Source organism: Meles meles, chromosome 5 (assembly GCF_922984935.1).
Source record: "Meles meles chromosome 5, mMelMel3.1 paternal haplotype, whole genome shotgun sequence".
NCBI classification, from domain to species: Eukaryota; Metazoa; Chordata; class Mammalia; order Carnivora; family Mustelidae; genus Meles; species Meles meles.
Genome location: NC_060070.1, coordinates 22,677,973 through 22,699,516, shown reverse-complemented (window position 1 = coordinate 22,699,516; position 21,544 = coordinate 22,677,973). Strand labels below are relative to the sequence as shown.

Below are 21,544 nucleotides of genomic sequence, written 5' to 3'. Positions count from 1 at the left end.
ACTTAAATCTGTCCCATGCAGGCTTTCATTGCCAGCAGCGTACCAAACCACTCACCATGATCAGTGATCTGCTCTAATTCTCAGGCCTCTTCTCACTCAACCTATTAACTACATCTGACACAGGTGTTCACTCCTTGAAAATGCTTTTCAAATCGGGCTTTCTGGAAACCTCAACTCTTGGCTTGCTTCCTACCACCTTCTCATCTTCTGTACGTCTAAATCTTACTAAGATTACTTACTAAGTACTTCAGGCAGGACTTAGTCCTAAGACCTATTTTCTTATTTTTATTTACACTCACTTCATTAGTGATTTCATATTAAATTTTCTTAAAGTGAGATATATCTATATTTAACTTGATGAATTTGTATGCTTTACTGTCATCCCCAAATAAACTATAGATATAGCTATCATTATTTGCAGACACAGCTATCTATAAAAACAGATTCAAAGAGAAACAAAAATATTAAGTAGAGTAAGTAACTTAATTTTCAATAAGTCATCACCATCTTTCTTTAGTTTTACTTATAACTGATAGGGAGTTACTTTAAAATTAAAAATACAGTTATATTAATGAGTACCAAAACAAATAATTTAGTATTCAGTCTAGTCATTTATTAAATTAGAAACACTTAAATATTACATTAAATATTTCATTAAAAACACCAATCATGGCCTTATCTACAGTCCTAGTCCTATAACATAACAGTAACATCCTATATTAATATAGACTTGTTTCAAAAGCCCTTTTACAACAATCATCTCATTTTACCCTACAAAAGACTCCACAAGGATATTACAGTAAATACTGTTTTAACTAGCAGTTTCTGCTCCTAACATGACCTCTCACATAACAGTAAGACTTTAAATGAGTGAATTTAATGAATTTAAAATTAGTTGGAGAATCATAAATCCATCCCCACTACAAGGAATATATATTAAAATTCATGCTCAACCGATGGCAGGTCATTAATGTCATCTTTCTGTATTTAGTGTAACATTACAAAAAGGAAATTTACATCTTCTTTTTAATGCTAATGAACGAAACTAAGTCCTTTATAGAAAAATCGGTAGAGACATGCTTTACTTCATTTACTTCCATGACTAGACTGACAATGAAAATATGATTTTTATGATATTAACACCGACTGACTAAGATATAAGGTACATGGATGTTGGTTAGCTGCCTCTATTCCAATGAAAAAGATTTACTTTTGCAAGCAAGAAGTAGAATGCATCTGTAATTGAGCACTCACTAGTAGTCCATGATTCCTTTCCTCCCTCCAAGATTTCCACCTTAGATGACATGTCATGTACTGCTTGCCAATCCCAAATCAAGTGTTAGAAGCCTGTAGATTAGAGCAAGGCTTTCCAAAGCATACCGCCCTTCCCTTGAGGTCTCCATTGTTAGTACTTCCAGACCTGAGGATTGAGGAGTCAGCACCTTCCCTTCTACAAACTATATGAAGTGTCTGTGTACACATTCTTACACAGTTCTACCTCCAAGACCTCCATTTCTGAAATGTTCCTTTCTGATTTAAATAGTCTATCCTACCTCTTCAATTCCTCATTATAAATTTTTATCCTTACACAGTCCTTGTAATCCTTTCACACTCTCCTCTATTTTCAAAACCGTCAACAACTTTTTGGCTTTGCTTCCCCTCCTACCTCACTAGCCTTTCAGATGCCTCTTCAAAGGAAAAGGGCCCCAGACCACAAGAACTTACCTCCTGGTCCCAAAAAACCGCTGTGTCAGAATGTACCATATTATATACCTTCTGACACCTTCAGCACTTCTCTTCTGGTTCTCCTTTTAATTCTTACCTTGTAAATATTAAGTCAGGATCAACAGTTTTGTTACACCCCATTCCTTCTACACTCTCTTTTTCATAAATCCATCTGTTTTCAAATCTTGAACTGTCACCTCAAAATTACTTATACAAATGACCCCAACATCCCTATAAATATTTAATCCTGTGCTATCAGTCTACCAGACTGATAGCACCACAAGAATGTCTCATTAATCCAAATTCAGCACATCCAAATTCAAAGTCATTTTCCATGACTCTTCAAAAAGAAAATGTACTCATTCTTTGGACCTCTCTATTTCCAGTTAACAGCACCAAATCACTTAGAATATGATGAGATCACCTTTAAATTAAAGCCAAGTACTAGATTCCTTACTAATCAATTTGCTAATCCTTTGATTGTGTATGAATTATTGGCAAAAATAACTGCAAGCTCATCAAAGGAATATAATACAGTCATTTTCATTTAATTCCTTTGATGGTTCACTAATTTGGAACACTATTTTTACGCTGTGCATGGCTTAAACTCTGGAACCAATCTCCAACACATACCTCCAGTTTTACAACCTAACAAGTAAATCAAAATAATTCCAATTTTCCCCCACATCTAGAGAAAGCTCGAGTCAGGAATAAGCATTACGAGAAGGGCAATTAAATTTTGGCTACTACTGAAAAATTCTGCAGCTTAAAGCTTAGTTTGTACCTCATAAAAATTAGAACTACACCTTTTCACAGGGTTGTTGTCAGACTGTATTATCACATATGCCTAGCACTGTACCTAGCATATAATAAGGGCTCAAAAAAATGGTACTACTGTTATTACTGATGTCACTATGAGGTCAGAAGCAATACAGCCAAATGGGAAGGCATTCTGTTCCTCCAGGTCACTGCTTACAGCACACATTTGTTACAGTGTTATTTTGATCAATCTATGTCCTATATTTTCTAGAGCAACTCTAACTTAGATGACTATATTATAATGGTTCTTTTAAACCTTTGGAAGTTCCTAAAGTTTCAACATTTTGTCATCTACACTTCATTGTTCAGCCTGCCTTTCATCCCAGAAGTTAGCACAAAAATTTTTAGATGGTGTGATGCATACTTTTAGTTCCCGTGTTATATAACAAAATCAAAACTGCAGAAATACTTAAAATGTATACCTTAAGTAAACACCTAAGGACTCCAGGCAGAGGAAGCCCCTGTCTATGCACTAACTTTTGTACTTTTCTTTTAAAAACTATTACATCTCATTTGACTTCATTCAGGTCTCTGCTCCCCTCTCTCTCCCTAACAACCCTATTTAAAGTACTGGCTCCTCCTATTACTTTCTATATCTTTGCCCTGCTGTATTTTACTTCATAGCACTTACTGCCACTTATCATCATACCATATTGGTATTTGTTTATTGCCTACTTCACTCACTAGAGTGCAAGCCCCATTTGAGCAAGGATTTTGGTTTTTTTCTCCACTGAATACCTAGCACTCAGCAGAATCTGGCACCTAACAGCTGCTCAATAAATATAATATTAATTAACAGAGAGAACAAGACCCTGCTATGATGTATAATTTCATTTGGTTTCCTAGAATGCAGTAGATCAGAAGTGACAATTTAAAGGGAGAAGCTACTAGAAGCAGGCATATAACACTGACAGTGAAATATTAAGAAATTTCAAGGGCACTTACGTGGCTCAGTCAGTTAAGCATCTGACTTGGCCTCAGGTCATGATCTCAGAGTACTGGACTGACTCTGCGTGAAGTCCCTTGTGGAGCTCTGCATAGAGCTCCCATGCTCAAGGGGAAGTCTGCTCCTCCCTCTCCCTCTGCCTCTCTGCCCCATTCATGCTCTTCCTCTCTCCCAAATAAATAAATCTTTTTTTTTTTTTAAGGAAGTTCAAAGTATCAAACATAACAATGGACGCCAGCATATCATAACTGAAACAGTATTCCCTATCAACATATCATTTCATCAAGTTTTTAAGGTGTACTTGTTACTTAGCTATCTCCCTCAGAATCAACTGTGCCTCCTTTCTCAGAATTATCAATAAATCATAATATCTTCTTTCAAAATATTGTCCTAGGCAGCCTGGTCTCAAGCTAGTTAATTACCAAGGTGCTTGATTATTATTGAGCCTCATAGTTTATATCACAATTCAATATACCTAAATTACCTTTTACATAGTGCTTTATAGTTTACAAACACCTTCTAAGGTATTTTTAATCCTTACAATAGCTCTTCCATGTGGTGGTTATCATACACATTTTACAAATGAGGAAACTGATCAGAAGTAAAATGATCTAAGATAAAGGACTAAGAGAAAGGACTAAGAATTAAACTCAGTCTTCTGGTTTAGGTACGCCAATTCCTGATTAATCTCTGGGTAATCAGAGGAGGAGATATAGATAACTGAAAAATAGCCATTAAAATCAAAATTGCAGTTTATCCAAGGAGAATTACTGAGCATGGCTTGCCATATAAAAGAAAGGAAGCAACCTAAGCATCTAACAGAGGGGGGCAAATGAAATAAATTTTAGTATATCCATACAGTGGAATACTACACATTTTTTTTTCATATTTGGTTACTTCCAGGTTCCACTCCGACATGTAAAACACTTAGAAGACATTACTCCTCTCTCACAATAAAATAAAAGCTGAACAACCTGAAAAATAATGGACTTTTCCTAGATTCTTGAGATACTGAGACCAGAGGACACTCACCCAAGAAACTAGAAAGAATGATACAGAGAATACAGATTAGCCAACAGAAGCAGAAGGTACAGAAGTCAGAACTGATATGAATATTTAAATGGTAACTTGAACAAGTTGCTGGAGGCTGACTGTGGACTAGTTTGAGACTTTAAAACTCCTGGAGGTCTAGTCTGAGGGGGCTGATAACACTTTCCAGGGTTTTATGCCCCACAAGTTTCTCTAATTAAAATCAAAGAAAAAAATCCCCTTCTGCTTGGCTGGGGGAAGGGAAAAAATAACATTTCGAAACAAGTCCAGAGAATTCTCCACACTAGCAAAGGAAAAGACTTCATCAGAGCCTTATCCAACTTGGAGAAGCAAAAACTACCCAATTCCTGCCCACTTTTGCCTTTTTGACATACCTATAGTGTGGGGAAGAAAAGCTGAGAAGCACTGGTGAAGGTAATAATGCCTGAGAATTTCCCAAAATTAATGACAGAAGCCAAACTATAAATCCATGAAGCTCAGAAAAAATCAAGCAAAGAGAAATACCAAAATATCTATACCTAAGTATATAACATTCAAACTGCAGAAAACTAAAGAGAAAAACACTGAAAGAAATCAGGGGGAAAAAAAAATGCTTTATCTATAGAGGAACAATGATAGGAATTATGTTGGACTTCTCATCCATAACCATGCATACCAGAGTGGAGTGAAATATTTCAATAAAAAAACCACCAACCTAGAATTTGTCACTGAGAAATTATCTCAAAAATGAAAAGAAATACTTTCTCAGCCAAATAAAAACTGAATTTGTCATCAATAGACCTGCTTTGCAGAAAAAAGTTCTCTAGAGAAAAGGAAAATGACATAGGTTAGAAACTCCAATCTACATAAAGAAAGAGCTACACAGAAGAATAAATGAAGGACAGATAAAAAAAAAAATTTTATTCCTGAATTTAACAGATAATTGTTGGTTCAAAGTGATAATAGTCACAAAATTCCAGTTGATTATAGCATGTGGATAAGCAAAATAAATGGCAGCACTGTTACAACAGATGGGAAAGAGAAATTGGGAATTCTCCATTATAAGAAATCTGCAATACCTATGAAGCGGGCAGGCAACCTCTAGGACAATAACTAAAAATATTCCAAAAAGAAGTATAATTGGTACTCTAAGAGAGGAGAGAAAATGGAACCATATAAAAAGCACAATTAAAGCCAGAGAAGGCTGAAAAAGAGAAAAAAAAAAACACACAAAAGAACAACTATAATGAAAAGTTACAAAAATGATTGATATTAATCTGACTATATCAAAACCACTTTAAATATGAATGGTTCAAATACACCAATTAAAAGAGAATTCCAGAGTGGATGAAAAAACCCAACTATGTGTTGCCTACAAGATACCACTTTAAATATAAAGATACAGATAGATGAAAAATAAATGGATAGAGACATGCTAACACTAATCAAAAGAAAGCAGGAGTAGCTATGTTAATTTCAGAGAAAGCAGACTTCTGAGCAGGAGAATTTTTCAGGGATAAAGAAGGTCATTACATAACATAAAGGGGTAAATTCATGAAACAGAGGACGTAACAATCCTTAATGTATAAATACCTAACAACAGAGAACCAAAATATGTGAGGCAAAATCTGACAGAACTGCAAGGAGAAATAGATGAATTCATGATTATAGAGACTTCAACACCCCTCTATAAATAACTGACAGATCCAACAGGCAGAAAATTAGTAAGGATAGGGCTGAACTGAACAACACCATCAATCAACTGGATCTAATTGACATTTATACAGTACTTCACCCAACAACAGCAGAAACCACATTCTTCTCAAGTTCATATAGACCATTCACCCAAACCACATTCTGGGCCATAAAACACACCTTCCAAAATTTAAAAGAATAGACATCATACAGTGTATGATCTCAGACTATAAACAACTAAAATAGAAAGCAACAGCAGAAAGATAGCCAGAAAATCCCGAAATATTTGGAGATTAAACACCACACTTCTAAATAACACATGGGTCAAAGAAGTCTCGAGAGATTTTAAAATATTTTGAAGTAAGTGAAAATGAAAAATACCACTTATCAAAATGTGTGGAATCCATCAAAAGTAGTGCTTAGAGAGAAATTAATAGCCCTGAATGCACACAGTAGGAAAGAAGAAAGTCTACAATCAATAATCTTGGGTTCCATCTTAACTACAGAAAAAGCAAGCAGAAGCAGCAAAGAAATCAACAAAATTAAAACCAGGAAATCAACAGAGAAAACAAATGAAACCAAATGATTCTTTTTAAATATCAACAAAATTGATAAATTTCTAGCTGACATTATGATGTATCATGCAAAGCTTTTATTTTGGTTTTTAGAATAAATAAGTACTAGTCTTCATCCTCAACTAAAATACAAAATGCTTCTCCTGTTCCTTTTTTCCTCAACCTTTCCAATTTTCTAACATCATTTCTAGCACATGTATGTTACAAAATTTATCACTGCCCCCCCAAAAAATGACACATGTGAGACAATAGAGTCTTATTAAAAAGTGGAAAACAAAGACTTACTTTTGTAGCATAATGTGAAAAAATGACAAAGTTCATATTTTTGGTAGAGAAATCAAATAAGTTAATCTATGCCCTGACATGCAAGCTTTTCTTTTTTCTTTTCAAATGAGTTAGTCAGTAGAGAAACATTTACTTTAATTAGAGTAGACCTGAGTGACGGTTACTCAAGAGGAAAGAATGGCAGAAAGCTCTATCATTGTCAAACATACCCAAAATAAAGCACTGCTGCCATCGTCACCTAATAGGTGTTAACCACACCCAACCTCCACCTCCTTAGAATTCCATTAGAACCATTAGTTTAAGAAGTGGTACTTTACCAGCACAGGGCAGTAGGAAAAAAATGGGATTTTAAAATCTGTGTTCAATTTTACCTTTCTCATTTTTATGAATACAAATTAATCTATGGTAGGACTTGGCTGGTTGGCTGCTAAGTACCAGAAATATAATTCCAACTAGTTTATGAAAAAAAAAAGACAACTTATCACAAAAATATAGCAGTAGTAGTGGTATTACACTTGGGTGTCTCTTGGAACCCAGTCTCAGGACCATGGACAGGTGATTACAGCTAGGACTGTATCTGCTCTTGTTCTTTCTTCCAGATGCCCATTTACACCACTAACAGTTTCTGGGTTCTGTATCTTCCAGTTTCAGTAACTAGAGCAAAACCCTCTGGGCACTTAGACTTCAGGAAAAGCTCTGAGTGTCCTCCTGGCTTAGTGCAGGTGTACAGAACTGCACCTATAAACTACAGAAATGGGCAGAACTGTGACTCGTCTCCCAGAGTGATCTTTTTAAAAGATGGATCTGGTCCAGTTGTTAACCTGATTAAAAACCCTTCCTGGCTTTCCCCAATACTTACAATAAAATCCACAACCCTAACTGAAATAAGACTTATGTGGGCCTTACATGGTTGACCCCCATTTACCTTTAACAATCTTATTACATTACGCCACAATCCCTCTTGCTCACTATATAGTTGAATTTTATCTACTTTGGCCTTTTCTTAGCTCTTAGTGGAATCTAACAAGCTCTTTCCCACTTCAAAACTGTTGAATATGTATCGTTTGCATTCTCTTCCCTTTTCACATAGCTAATTTCCACTAATTTTTCCTCAAAGCACCCTCCCTGACTCCCAAGGTAAATTTGGTTCCCTGTCCTTTTCCTTTCTAGCATTCAACACAATTTCTAATTACAGACTCATGTATTTGTTCAGTATCTGTCTCTCTTACTATACTGTTAACTCCAAGAGAACTGAGACCTCTATTTTGTTCTCCATTGTATACTTCTAGCACCCAGCTGGCCTTCAATAATTATGTGCTGAATGAATAACTGGTTTAGCCTAGGACAAGTGGTAACCACCACTAGACTGACCAATTACAGATGAGGGGAAGGGTAGCAAGCAGGCAGAATTACTGTTATCAAGTTATTAAAATGGTTGCTCCACATTAACTTACTAAGGAAAGGAAAGAGAAAGTGGTTCCCAGACAGCCTGTGCTTCTGTTGAGCCAATAAACAACATGTTTATTTCAGTTAACCCTCCTCTTCCATTAAATTCTAATAGGATTATGATACCAATGAAATAAAATAACAAATACAATGGTAGCTATACAGTGACTTGTATATATAGCAAGCATGCAATGTTATTTTTTATCTACTTAGGAAAACATGTTACCTATTTATTTTTTGTAATATTATTAACCTCCAAATAAGAAGTTAATTAAAAATCTACAAAATACTCCAATGTGTATGACCAACATAGCTGTGTTTCATAACCCCTTTTCTCACAGCATCCTGATCTTTCCACCTAAGGGAATTACTTACCTGCTATTCTGTAGCAATTTAAGTACCCACTCAAATATCTATTTAACTTACAGAACGAGTTCTAGAAACACAAAAATGAAGCAAAACAAAACAACCAACTAAGACAAAAAATCTGTCTCTATTCTCAATGGATCCATAAACACACTTTCTCACTCTGCCTCCAACCCCACCACATGCATCCTCCGGCCATGCCCAAAGTTCCACAGCATCCAATGCAAGACTGTCAGATTTAACAAATAAAAATGCAGGATATCCCACACAGTATGTGATACCCCTATTCTCAGGCCATATTCCATCACTTTACTTCATAAACCCATTCCAAAACCCTAGTTCCAATATTTTTCCTTATAAAAAAAAATTTCTCTGAAGATTCACTGGATATGATCTTCCTCCAAAGTATAAATAAAATCTACCTTCACTTTATTTAACAGCTATCACTAAAACACTCAAAAGAATAGAACAAAGCAAATCGTCTTTGTTTCTTGGTGGAACCAGGAGTTAAAAAATAAAAAAGAATAAAAATAAAGGCAGACAGAACAACCAACATTACAAAAAACTCCTTTAAGACTAAAAAGCCTTGCTTCCAAGAACAGGCATGTGAGAAAAAGATTAAGACTAATCTTTTCAGAGGTAGATCCAGAGAGAAGAAATTCCCTGAGAGGAGGAAGTATAGAGGCAGTAATATTAGAAAGGAAAAATCAGCTCTCATAAACAAGTGGTTACACTGAGCATTGAAATGCCTCTGAATTTTATTTGTAACCGAAAGGAACCTCAGAGATTATCTACTTCAAATTTTCATTTTATAATCCAGAAAAACCAAAGACCCTGAAAAGTAAAATGACTTATTAAACATCACACAGAAGACCCTAGCTCCTTCCAATTTCTCTCATTCTCTCACCTCTTGCCCCATATAATGTAAGGCTCACTGAACTGAGGAAGATCCTCCTCTTCACATCCATTGGGTATTAGAGAACAAGTTCCTAATAATGCTGTCACGTCTAATACAACAGAAATGTATTCTTAGAATTTCAAAGAAAATTCTGAATGGATTTTCTGAAAGAAAAAGTGTTGTACACAACTGTAGTTATTTTCAATATAATATTTATCCTAATTATTAGTAATATAATTCTCTAGTATTATAAATCTTATAATTTAGGTACATTATGAGTTAAATTTGGTGGGCTGCCTGTGAATCTAACCACCAAGAACATTGTTTTTGAGGAATTTCCCAATTCCAAACCATTTTACAAATTTTAAAATAGAGATCTCATGCTAAATTAGGAAACAGCAATACACAAAGACTCAAAATTATAAACTGAATATGATAAATTAAAAATTCAAGATTCTTCACTTCATAAAAAGCTCTACCTCAGGGTCATTTATTTTTAAAACTTAGTATTCAGGCACATTTGGCACAGGATATAATTAACATACATCTTTTTAATAATATTTCACTGGAAAACTGAAGTAAGCAAAAAAGAACCAAAACATTTCTATACTTATCTAATTTAGGAAAAACAACAAAAAACCTTTAATGCATATCTTCATGAAGTGACCTAGAAGAGGTAAGAAAATTAATCATTTTATGAATGAAAGGTTGACAATCCCTCACATTATTGTATAAGATATTTAGTACTCTTCCGAAAAATGTGTGAGTAAAGGAATTCTAACTGACCAGGTAAAAAAAGTTCAAAGAACCTCCAAAGCATTTTTCTCTTTTCTCCTGAAATAAAGCTATAGTTCATGATTTAAAATTTATTGATAAATCTATTTTTAAAAATTTCTCTTCAATCCACTAAATCAATGGATATGCTTCAGTCATTCTACTTGTCTCGTAACAACAAAAATGAGCCCCTGCTATTTGCTAAATGCTATGCTAGCCATTTTAGATTTTTGACAATAAGATTCAGGATAGTTTCTGTCCTCAAGGAGCTTAGAAAAACCTTTAATTAACTGTATTTACCCAAGTGAAAATGACAGCTGAATTTTAAGTTGGTCATTTGAGAAAACATTAAAAATGTAATCAAATTCATTCTCAAAAAAACTACACAATAGTAATTTTAAAGACATTTGGATAAACTCATCATCTATATGAAGCTTCCCCACAAAGTAACCAAAAATACAGCTTTGGTAAAAGTTCTAACAATATATTTTAATAGTAACTTTTGCTATGAAAATTGAGTTAATAATAGTCCAATAAGGAGATCAAAAGTTACTATTACTATCTCTGTGATAATGAAAGCCAAACATTTGGAAATGGATACCTTAAACTATTCTGAAAATGAAAAAAAATGTGTAATATAGTATTATACAACATTAATACTCTGCATCTGAATATGCAATTATTTACAAACCTGGACAAAACTCAATACCACACCTTACAAATGATCCCAACTATGTATTTTGGATCATGTCCAAATCATTTTTCAATGAAAAAGGCCTTAATGTTTTTTGGGAGAAAAATTTTATTTTTACAAACTTAATTCAAGATTCTACTTGTTTATTATCAAGTCTTGTAACTTTTTTCGTGAATATGAACTATATCCATAGTTATATCTACATATAGGTATTAACTACAATACCTATTAAATTTGCAATTATTAAAAACTCTTTATGGATGAGAAACATTTTTCAATTTATAGCCATATATCTCCAAGGCAAAATTCAATGTAAATCAGCCATTCTAACACGCCAGGGGATATCCTAATGACGTTTTTATCTTGTATTTTACCCTGAAATATTTTCATCATCCATCAGTTAAAATATCTAAAAATTTCTTTAAAAGCATTATGAAAACATCTTTATTAAATTTATGCATACTACTCAATGACATAAATGGGTATTGTCTCAATATACATATAAGGAAACCAAGGCACAGAGGTGTCCATTTTGTAAATTGCAAGGTCATTTCCTAACCAAGCACTGATTCTACACCATCAAGTTTTAAGTGCGCCACTTCCAAACGCCGTAAAACAATTACTGTACCTTAAAACAACTGCCTCTGCAATGCCTATGTGCAATTCTGTTTTATCAAGAGGGTTATGGCAACAAGCTTAAAGGAGAAAAGCCAAAGGGGAGGTTCACAAAAAAAAAAAAAAAAAAAATGGAAACACTTATTTTTGGCAGTGAATCATTTATTTTTAGGTAAGGAGAGGTAAACAGTTTTTAACACAAAAATCAAGTAACCAACAGTTGTTTCTTCCGTTTTCAAAAAATATTCCATTTTTCAGGTAGTTCGTGCAAAACAGGAGCCTGCCCATCCTTGGAGAGAGAAGTTAGAAAAAAAATGAGAAAAAAATTCCACAAGTAATTAAATACATGGTACTGCAAAGAACTGAATGAAAAATAAAATTTAGAGAAATTAGCGAATGCTCATTATGGCAGTTGAAACCCCACCTTAAATATTAAATGCTTCCTTTCATTCAACTGAAAGCTATGAATAGCAATAAAATATTACCGAAAAATAACAAAATACAAAACTTTATTCAAAACTTGAGAAATTTTCTATCAAGTACTTTATTCAAATATTCGCAATAAAAATACTTTGCTAACAGAAACTTAGAACATATGGGAAAAACTGCCCGAGAGTTCAAAGACAGACTGCATTTAAAATTACGAGAGAGCACTATCAACAATTAGATGAAAGTTCCCTATCACACATATTACATTTAAGAATATTAGATGGGTTGAGTAACCAATAAACCAATTACCGCGCAAGAAATAAGACTTAATACGTGAATCTTAACACCAAAGAAAAAATAAAATTTTAATCCAAAGCGCATGATACAGGAAGGGACAGGATTAGACTGAGTCATATTAAAGTATCTAGTCTAGCTAGAGATTAGTTAATTAATCGGCTGTAAGACAGGTTGTGAACGTTCAGGTCAGAGGTGCTTTCTTTTCATCATTATTCCAGTTCAACACCCAAGCGCATGCAAGAGAAGGCGTCAGAGTACCGAAGCTAGGGGGCATGCTATAGCAAGGGGAAAAGAAAAATGGGAAAGGTGCAGTGGATGCTGCATAGTTGAATAATTATCTGGGTGGCACAATGGGCGAGTCCTGCCGACATCGGAGCTGAGTAAGCGGCTCCCTAACTCTGCTCGAGGCACTCCCCCATTACCACGCATCGGAGGCGACCTCCCCGCCTCGCCCCCTCTTCAGGGGAAGAAAGGGATCTCCGCACTCGCTTTACCTTTATGTCTGTAATATAAAGACGCGCGGCGCAAACACGCAAACGCACTAGCCGGCTTTACGGAGCCTCCCGCACGTAGCGCAAGCGGGGGCTTCTCGACCACCCGGTGCTGCAGCCGCCCCCAGTGCGAGCAGGCAAGGGGGTGCCGGCCAGGGCAGGGGGCGCTCAGGCGGTGGCACCCCAGGTGAGCCCTGCAGTCTCCCCACCTAGAGCAGCCTCGGGCGGTCCCTGCAACAGAGACCCAGGCACGCCGGCCGGCTGCCGTCTCCCTCGGCAGCCCAGCCCGGCTGGCGGGTGGGCGGCCGGAGCTCCGGAAACCCGCGAATGGGGGTGGGGGCCGTAGCGGGGGAGGCGCGCCCATCCCCGTCACCTTTGCCGGGCATGAGCGCCACACACATCTCTCTCCGTTCTGGCCGATAAGAAAGAGTTCTCCCAGCACCCTCTCCCCACCAAATACCAATTCCTGAGAGATTCGTGCTCACCGTGAAATCATGGGGGTCTTGCCTTACCCCGTCTTCATGCTTCGGTGGCGGCCGCCGGTCCCCCTCAGCTCCCGGGACTCCACCTACAGCCTCCAGGAGCGACAGGCTCCGGCGTGGAATCGTCTCTGGGCAGCGGCCGAGGCACCGGACTACTGGGAACGCCGCCTGCGGCGCCCGCCGGTCGCCGGACCCACCGTGTGCTCGACGCGCGAGCGAACAACACCGAGAGCCGCCGCCGCCGCCCCCCGCCCGCCCCCTCCCCGCGCGCGACGCTCCACAACCGGGCGCCGGGATCCGCGCCTGAAGGAGGGGGGACCGCTGACCCTCGCCACCTAATCTCCCATCCTTCCCAACAGGAGCTATTCTCCACAACTCAGGGTCTTCCAGCTTAAGAGTCTCGCTTTCCTCTTCAGCTCCCAGTGCCCAGGTGCAGCCGTGGTGGAAAACTCAGCCTCCGCCCACTCACCCAACAGAGGGAATGAATACGTCTTTCCCCCCCATTTCCTGAGGCTGTTTGGTATTGCCCAATCCTCAATTTGGGGGAAGGGGACGGAGAGAACAGTGCTCGGCCGGGGAGTGAGGGAAGATGATAGCCAATTGAATGAACCATCCATTCAGGGGAGGGGTCAAAGAGAGGGACTGCCCACTTCGCCCCGCCCCTCGCTCCAAACTACATTTCCCATTGTACATCTCCAACTTCCCGCCGCGCTGCACGCCGGGAGCGTGGGACTTTGCGGCCTCAAGGTATTTTGGAACTCGTAGTCTTTAATCTAGCCACAAAGGTCCTGAAAGTTAAAGGGTATTATAACTCTATTTCCCTAGATCAATGCTTTCATATTCTCGGTTCTCTTATACGTATGCAAGTGCTAGTTAGTGTACAATTTAAAATTTCGGAAGTGAATTCTTACCAAGGAAGTAAATACTGTGTGTTATGGTCATCTGTCAGGACCTGGAAGCCGCTCCTTCCGCCCGGGCCTGGTCTCCGCAGAGGATCTGGTGCCGTCATGTCGGCTGCGATTGCAGCTCTGGCTGCGTCCTATGGTTCGGGTTCAGGGTCCGAATCGGACTCGGACAGTGAGGGCGGTCGGTGTTCCCTGCCAGCCGCCGACTCCCTCATGCACTTGACGAAATCAGCTTCGACCAAACCCTCTCTGGCAGTGGCGGTGGACTCCGCTCCGGAGGTGGCAGTTAAGGTAAGCTCTTTGGTCACTGATGCAGTGCGGGACTTGTCTGCTCCTGCTCCAAAATCCGGCAGTCTCTTGTTAGCGCCGGGTTCCCTCTTCCTGGATGAGGAGACAAGTTGCTAACGCTCGGATCTCTTCTTCCTACATGCGTCTTCCTCGGGAGAAGCCGGGACTTGGAAGTTCAGGACAGCTCTCCACTGCTCCCCGCTCTCGCCTCCCTCCAGCAAGTGGGAAGGGGAGTCGGGTTGTGAAATTTGAATTTATTGTGATTAGGATGTGGCCTGGGTAGAGCAGGTTTCAATTAGAACTTCCCAAACTAGAGTATGTACCCTCACTTGAAGTGAGTAATGTCCCGGCTTTGTTCTGTTTCTGAAGTCAGAACTCGATTCTGTTCCCCGCTCCACCGCTTCTGTGAACTTACAACCTTCTCTGTTTCATCGCCTGTACAATGGAGATAATTTTAGAAGCACATATCTATTCGAGAGGGTTATGTAAAACTTAAGTGAAATGATACAAATTAGGTTATAGTACAAAGCCTAGTATCTAATGAAAGTACAGTAAATGGTAGCTTAACCCTTGTGATTGTATATGTCAAAGAGTGACAAAAGCCCTTAGATTTAAGAAACTGTGTGCTTGATCCCAGTTGAGGAAAGTGATAGAGGGAGACATTGGTTGTATGGATCATTTAACAAATATTTACTGAAGATGTGTTATTTGCCAGGAACTATCCTAGGGGTTGAAGACACAGAGGTCTTTGCATGCATGCTAGTGGAAGAGGCAACCAATAAAATGTGAGCAAATAAAATGGTTACAGATTGAATTGAGTAGTATTTAGAAAAAAATAAGAGTTCTGTGATAGGGAAGAAGATAGGATTATGACTTCCATAGATTGGTCAGGGAAGGCTTTTCTGAAAGAGTAGCTTTGAAGAAGGAGGAGAAACCAGCCATGTGCAAGATAAGGCAAGAGTTTCCAAAGGAGACAGCAAGCTTGGAGATGACAAAGAGCCGAGTGGGTTTGAAGATCTGAGGAAAGGTTGGTGTGTCTAGAGCCAGAGGAAAGCATCTCCCAATTGGTAGTGTACGCCCAGTAGAGCCTAATGGGGGTGATCAGAAGTTCAAGATAGGGTGATGGGAGGCAGTGTGCAAAAATTACTTTGTACTTAAGATGTTTCCTAAAGAATTGTCAAATCAGTATGTTGTATACCTGAAACTAATAGAACATTGTATGCGAATTATACTTCAATTAAAAAAAAAAACAGACCAAAAAAAAAGATGTTCCCAAGGCAAGTCTTCTGCAAGTTTCTATGAATTTTACTTTTTATTAATAGAATGGTATAAAAGAATGCTTAGGATCCTCCTATCTTTATGACAAAACAAACTCCCCAAACTTGTTTCACCCACTCCAGCAGCCTCCCGAGTTGTCATTCTTTGCATAGCTTAGCTTTTTGGAGCTCTCACTTCATCCCATTTTCTCAACCAAGTGCAACCTAGCCATAGCCTCTTAGGAAACTACTTACTCTCCCTAAGAAATGTTGAGAACTTGTCAAGGTCTGCCATCTGACTTGAATATCTGTATCAAGTGACACTATTAAATAGGTCTTGTTTTTTGAAACTTTCTCTCCTGTGGCTTCCGTAGGGCCATCCTCAGTCTTCCGAAACCCTGCTGTTCTGTGCTCCCTTGTATGTTTCCTTTGACTCTGCCCTTAGTCCCCCTTTCACTCCTCATATTCTCTCATGCCTTCAACTTCAGTCTGTGCTTCTGATGCCTCACCGGTGAGCACTGTCGTTCACACAGGCTCTGGAGTCTTGCAAGACTGCCGGGATTCAAATACTGCTCCAGCACTCACCCAAATGGTCACCTTGGACGAGTTACTTTGTTGTTGTTAAGATTTTAATTATTTATTTGAGAGAGAGAGAGAGACAGAGAGAGTGACAGAGAGCACAGGTGGGGAGGAGAGGGAGAAGCTGGCTCCCTGCTAAGTAGGGAGCCCGATGTGGTGTTCGATCCCAGAACCTTGAGACCATGACCTGAGCCAAAAGGCAGACACTTAACCATCTAAGCCACCCAGGTGCCCCTTGGATGAGTTACCCAAGTGTTGTGTGCCAAAGGTTTTTCTGTTTTGTAAAGTGGGGATGACACTAAGACCCATCTCATGGATAGATTGGTTATAAAGCACATTCAGCACTTACCTATAACATGTCAGACACACTATCTGTGCTATTTCCAACTCTAAACCCCTTACTAGCTCCAGAACTACTAAACAACTCTCTCTGGAGGGTTCCCAGGCACCTCCAATCCAATGTGCTAAAAAATTAGATTATTTTTTTCCCCTCAAGGTCAGCCTCATGTGTTTTTCCCATTTTGGTTAATGATCCCACAACCCACTTACTAGTCCAAGCCAAAATAGAAGGGTCTTCTTTTCCTTCTTCCTCAGCCCCTGGAGCTAGTCGTTCAGCGGGTTCTAACATTTCTGCTCCATTAATTTCTCTCAGATTAATTTTTCCTGCCCATTTGCACTGATACAGCCTTACTTCATGTCTGCATTACTTCTCCCAGGAGTCATTCTTGTTTTTCCTTTCTCTTTCAACCCCTGCTTCTGGGTAGTCGGTCCTGTCATCGTGACACAATGGTATTTATCAAATATTTTCTTTCAGATTTTTATTTCTCTGCAAGACTATTATAATAACCTTCTAACTGATCTTTCTGCTTTTTCCTTTCTTCTTTCCTCATTCTATATCCCATTCTTTCCTTCACAGCGCATGCAAAGTAATCTTTCTAAAGTCCAGTGTTACCTCACTTCCCTGCCCAAAGACACTGTGTTACTACTAATTCCCAAGTTCTTGTGTAACCTGAGGCCTGCCATTCTCCCGTACTGAACTCTACAAAATAAGCCCCCAAAGCCCTATTTTCTTTTTTTTCCTCTCAAGATTTTTGGCCACACTGGTCTCTCTGCCTGGAAATCCCTTTCCTTGTTGCTCATGCTGCTTCCCCGCCAAAAAAAAATCCTACTCTCCTTCCATCTCAGTGCACATATTTCCTCCTCTGTCTGTCCAGGCAGCCTTTCTTGGTACCTCAGTTGTAGTACTTGCTGCATTCCTGTGACTTGTTAACTTTCCTTTACCCTGAACTCTTGGGAGACCTTGGGGACCAGAGATGGTTGTGTCTATTTTCATGTCTCCTATGCCTAGTATACAAGATTGAGGGAGATATATTTGGTGAAAGAATGAATGAAAGAGTAAAAGAAAGTCTTGAAAAAGCATGTACACTGATTGGGCGGGGGCAAGGGAACGTCTCTAGAACTCACTTTGTTCAAACACCTCAAGTTTTAAGTAAGATAATCCAGAAAGAGAGGTTGTATAAGGTACCAAAGGTCCATTAGAAGCAGAGCACAGAGCCCACCTCCCCCCTGCCCCGCCCCCGCAAGCCCATCCCCCAGCTGATGAAGATTCTATGATGAGAGAGTCAGGGACATCAGTTATCACTAGTTTGTGTACCAACACATGCTGGTAGGCAAAACAAATTAACAAATAAAACCTCAAAACCTTACACATAGTAAATGTGCGCATAGAGAAATGACCAAGGGAGGAGATGTGAAGCATGCAAATACGTTCATCTGTATTTGACTAATTGTATTATGACAAATAGCAAGCATTTTGACAAGAGTATAAACTTAAGCAGTGTTTTTAATCCATTTTCCTGAACACTAATGCGATTGAACATCTTTTCATATATGTTATTGGTGATTGGACTTTTTTTTTTATTAAAGATTTTATTTATTTATTTATTTATTTGACAGACAGAAATCACAAGCAGGCAGAGAGAGAGAGAGAGAGAGAGAGGAGGAAGCAGGCTCCCCGTGGAGCAGAGAGCCCGATGCGGGGCTCGATCCCAGGACCCTGGGATCATGACCTGAGCCGAAGGCAGAGGCTTTAACCCCCTGAGACACCCAGGCGCCCCATGGACTTTTATTTTCTTTTTGAAGTTGACTATTGGGTCGACTTCCTTCCGATTTATAGGAAATCTTTGTATAGTCTAGATAATGTCCTGTGTCAGTTACATGTGCTGCAGATATCTTTTCCAGTTTGTGGCTTGTCCTCTTGCTCTCTACTCTGTCATGATAAACAGTTGTTTGCTTGTCTAGTCTTAGCAGATTCGTCTTTTATGAATTGTGGTTCCTGTTCCTCGTTTGAGAGCTTTTCCTATCCCACAGTTATAAGAATGTTCTCCCATTTCGTTTTTTGAAAGCACGAAGTTTTGCTTTTTACATTTAAGTCATAAATCCACATGGAATTAATTTTTGTGTATGGTGTGAACATTTTTAATACCATGGCTTGATCTTTTGGTAGGACTTTTTCCCTTACCCCTTATTGTTGTTGTTAGTCGAGAATGTCGTGGCTCTTCTTGTCCCCTGTAATTCTATATACAGTTTAGAATTGACTTGTAGAGTTTTACTGATTTCCAGGTGGGATTTTGTTTGATTATAGTGAACCACAGATCAATTCGGAAACAATATTATATCTATTCATTTCTTTAGGTTTTCTTTAGATTTTTAATTTCTTCCGAAGTATAAATTTTCTCCATCAATATCTTGCAGTTTTGCTGCCGGTATTTCTAAGTGTGTCTTATTTTTATGCTAATGTATTAATAAATAGCATTATTTTTTCTGTTTATTGAATTTAACTGATCTCACTACTTACATAGTTATATCTGCTGCAAGTATGACAATATTTTTTTCTTTCTTTGACTCTATTTCTTTCATTTTTTTTTGTTGCCATGCTTGCTAATGATCAAAAGTAAGAAGGTGGAAAAAGAATATATCCAGCAAATACTGAACAAAAAAAAAAAAGTGCCATTGGTTGTATTAAGATCAATAAAGTAGACTTCATAATGATGCAGGTTCAATTCACCAAGAGGTATATGGCAGTTTTAAATTCATATGCATCTAATAATGTAATCTGAAAATATTCAAGTAAAAATTGATAGAACTACAACAAAAAACTGACAAATCTACCATCACAGCAGAGATTTTACTATGCCTTTCGATAATTGATAGAACGAGCAAAAAAGAATAATTATGAAACGGTGATTTGAACAACAAAATTCACAAACTATGTAAAGGGTATGAAGAACCTGCACTCAAAGCAGAATATTTTTCTCAAGCACTAATGAAGCATTTTTTAAAAGCTGACCATACACTAGGCCAAGCACTGGTGAACTTCAGTAAAAGGCCAAATAATAAAGATTTGAGGCGGTGCGGGCCACATACAGTCTTTGTCATACCTTCTATTTGTCTTCCTTTTTTAAACAAGCCTTTAAAATAAATGCCATACTTAGCTTGTTGGTACAAAAACAGACTGTAGGCTAGATTTTGCTCACAAACTAGTTTGGCAACCCCTCTAAACCATAAAATAAGTCTCAATAATTTTTTTTTAAAGATCTTATTTATTCATTTGACAGAGAGGAAAGTGCAAGCACAAGCAGGGGGAGCAGCAGAGGGAGAGGGAGAAGCAGGGTCTCTGCTGAGCAGGGAAGCCCCATTCAGGGCTTGATCACCAGGACCCCACGATCACAACCTGAGCTGAAGGCAGAAGCTTAACTGACTGAGCCACCCAGGTGCCCCAAGCCTCAATAAATTTTAAATCATGTTATTGAATTCTCTGACCACGATGCTTCTAAGCTAACCAGTTAACTGTAAAATTCCCGTATTTGAAAATTATGAAATTGTACTTCTCAATAACCCAGGAGCCAAAATAAAGAAGTAATAATAATGGAAAATACTTTGAACAGAACAATAAGGAAAATAATACTCACCAAAACTTGTGAGGTGCAGCCATAGCAATATATATATACATTTTTAAGTATAGTCTTAAATACAGGTAATGGAAAAGAAGACAGACTTCACAGGAAGTTACTATACTAGGCATCCATGCTTTTGGATTGATTTTTTTTTTAATCATTCCATCCTTTTCCAGTGCTGATTTGTAAATTATGCCCTCAGTTTCTGCTCTTTGAGTGGTTACCCGTAGACATTAAAACCTGAATTAATCAGTACTTTGCCTCTTACTGAACAGTGCAAAAGCCTTAGATATTTCAGTTTTATTAACATTCCCCTACCCCTGCTTCAGCTATTAGCATCCTGTATTTTTCACATATATTTAAACTTCAGAAGATGACCTTAAGCCAAGCTGATTCTTGCATCTCGTATGCAAGAGGTTGCTTTTTTCTCCGGAAGTACAGTGCATACTTCATGTCCTCTTGTGAGGGCTAACTGGTGGCATATGCTCGTGGTTTTAGTGTTTTGTTCTGTTTTTTAAGATTTATTATTTATTTGAGAGAGCGTGGGCAGAGGGTAGAGTCAAAGAATCCCAAGCAGACTCCCCACTGAGCACAGAGCCCCATATGAGCTGGATCCCATGATCCCAATCTGAGCTGAAATCCAGATTTGGCTGCTCAAATCTGGATTTGATGATGACTGAGCCATCATCTACATGCTCCCTCAGTTTGTCTTAAAATGTTTTTATTTAACCCTCTTTTTTGATGGATCTTTTCACCAGGTTTAGTTTACTTAGCGGGCAGTTTTTTCTCTCAGCATATTTAAAATACTTTTCTTTTTCTTCTGACTGCTTTTAAGACCCTTGCCCTCTGCCCCCTTTGTTGGGGGGAGGGTGTGGTTTCAGTCTTGACGTTCATTATGGGATACCCAGATGTGGATTTCTTTTTGTTTGTCCTGCTCAGAATCTGTGGGGTTTCTTTAATTGGGAATTGATGGGTTTGGAGTGTGGATCTTCAT

General features: G+C 38.4%; 2 protein-coding genes across 7 annotated transcripts in view; one reads left to right on the top strand and one right to left on the bottom strand.

Annotated features, from left to right (window-relative positions):
* WASF1 (WASP family member 1) overlaps nucleotides 1-14,566 on the bottom strand; it is a 60,484-nt gene extending 45,918 nt beyond the window's left edge. For 2 of the 6 annotated variants that reach the window (XM_046004821.1, XM_046004818.1), the window contains exon 1: nucleotides 13,570-13,730. The gene's annotated coding sequence lies outside the window, so the exon portion shown is untranslated. Of the gene's footprint in view, nucleotides 1-9,793; nucleotides 9,894-13,569; nucleotides 13,731-14,477 lie in introns of those variants that run through there. The other 4 variants (XM_046004820.1, XM_046004822.1, XM_046004824.1 and 1 more) reach the window with 4 other exon arrangements.
* CDC40 (cell division cycle 40) overlaps nucleotides 14,536-21,544 on the top strand; it is a 54,670-nt gene continuing 47,661 nt past the window's right edge. Inside the window, exon 1 of the mRNA XM_046004817.1 lies at nucleotides 14,536-14,762. Within this exon, the coding sequence (XP_045860773.1) occupies nucleotides 14,574-14,762 (189 nt within the window). The 5' untranslated portion in view covers nucleotides 14,536-14,573. The remainder of the gene's footprint in view (nucleotides 14,763-21,544) is intronic.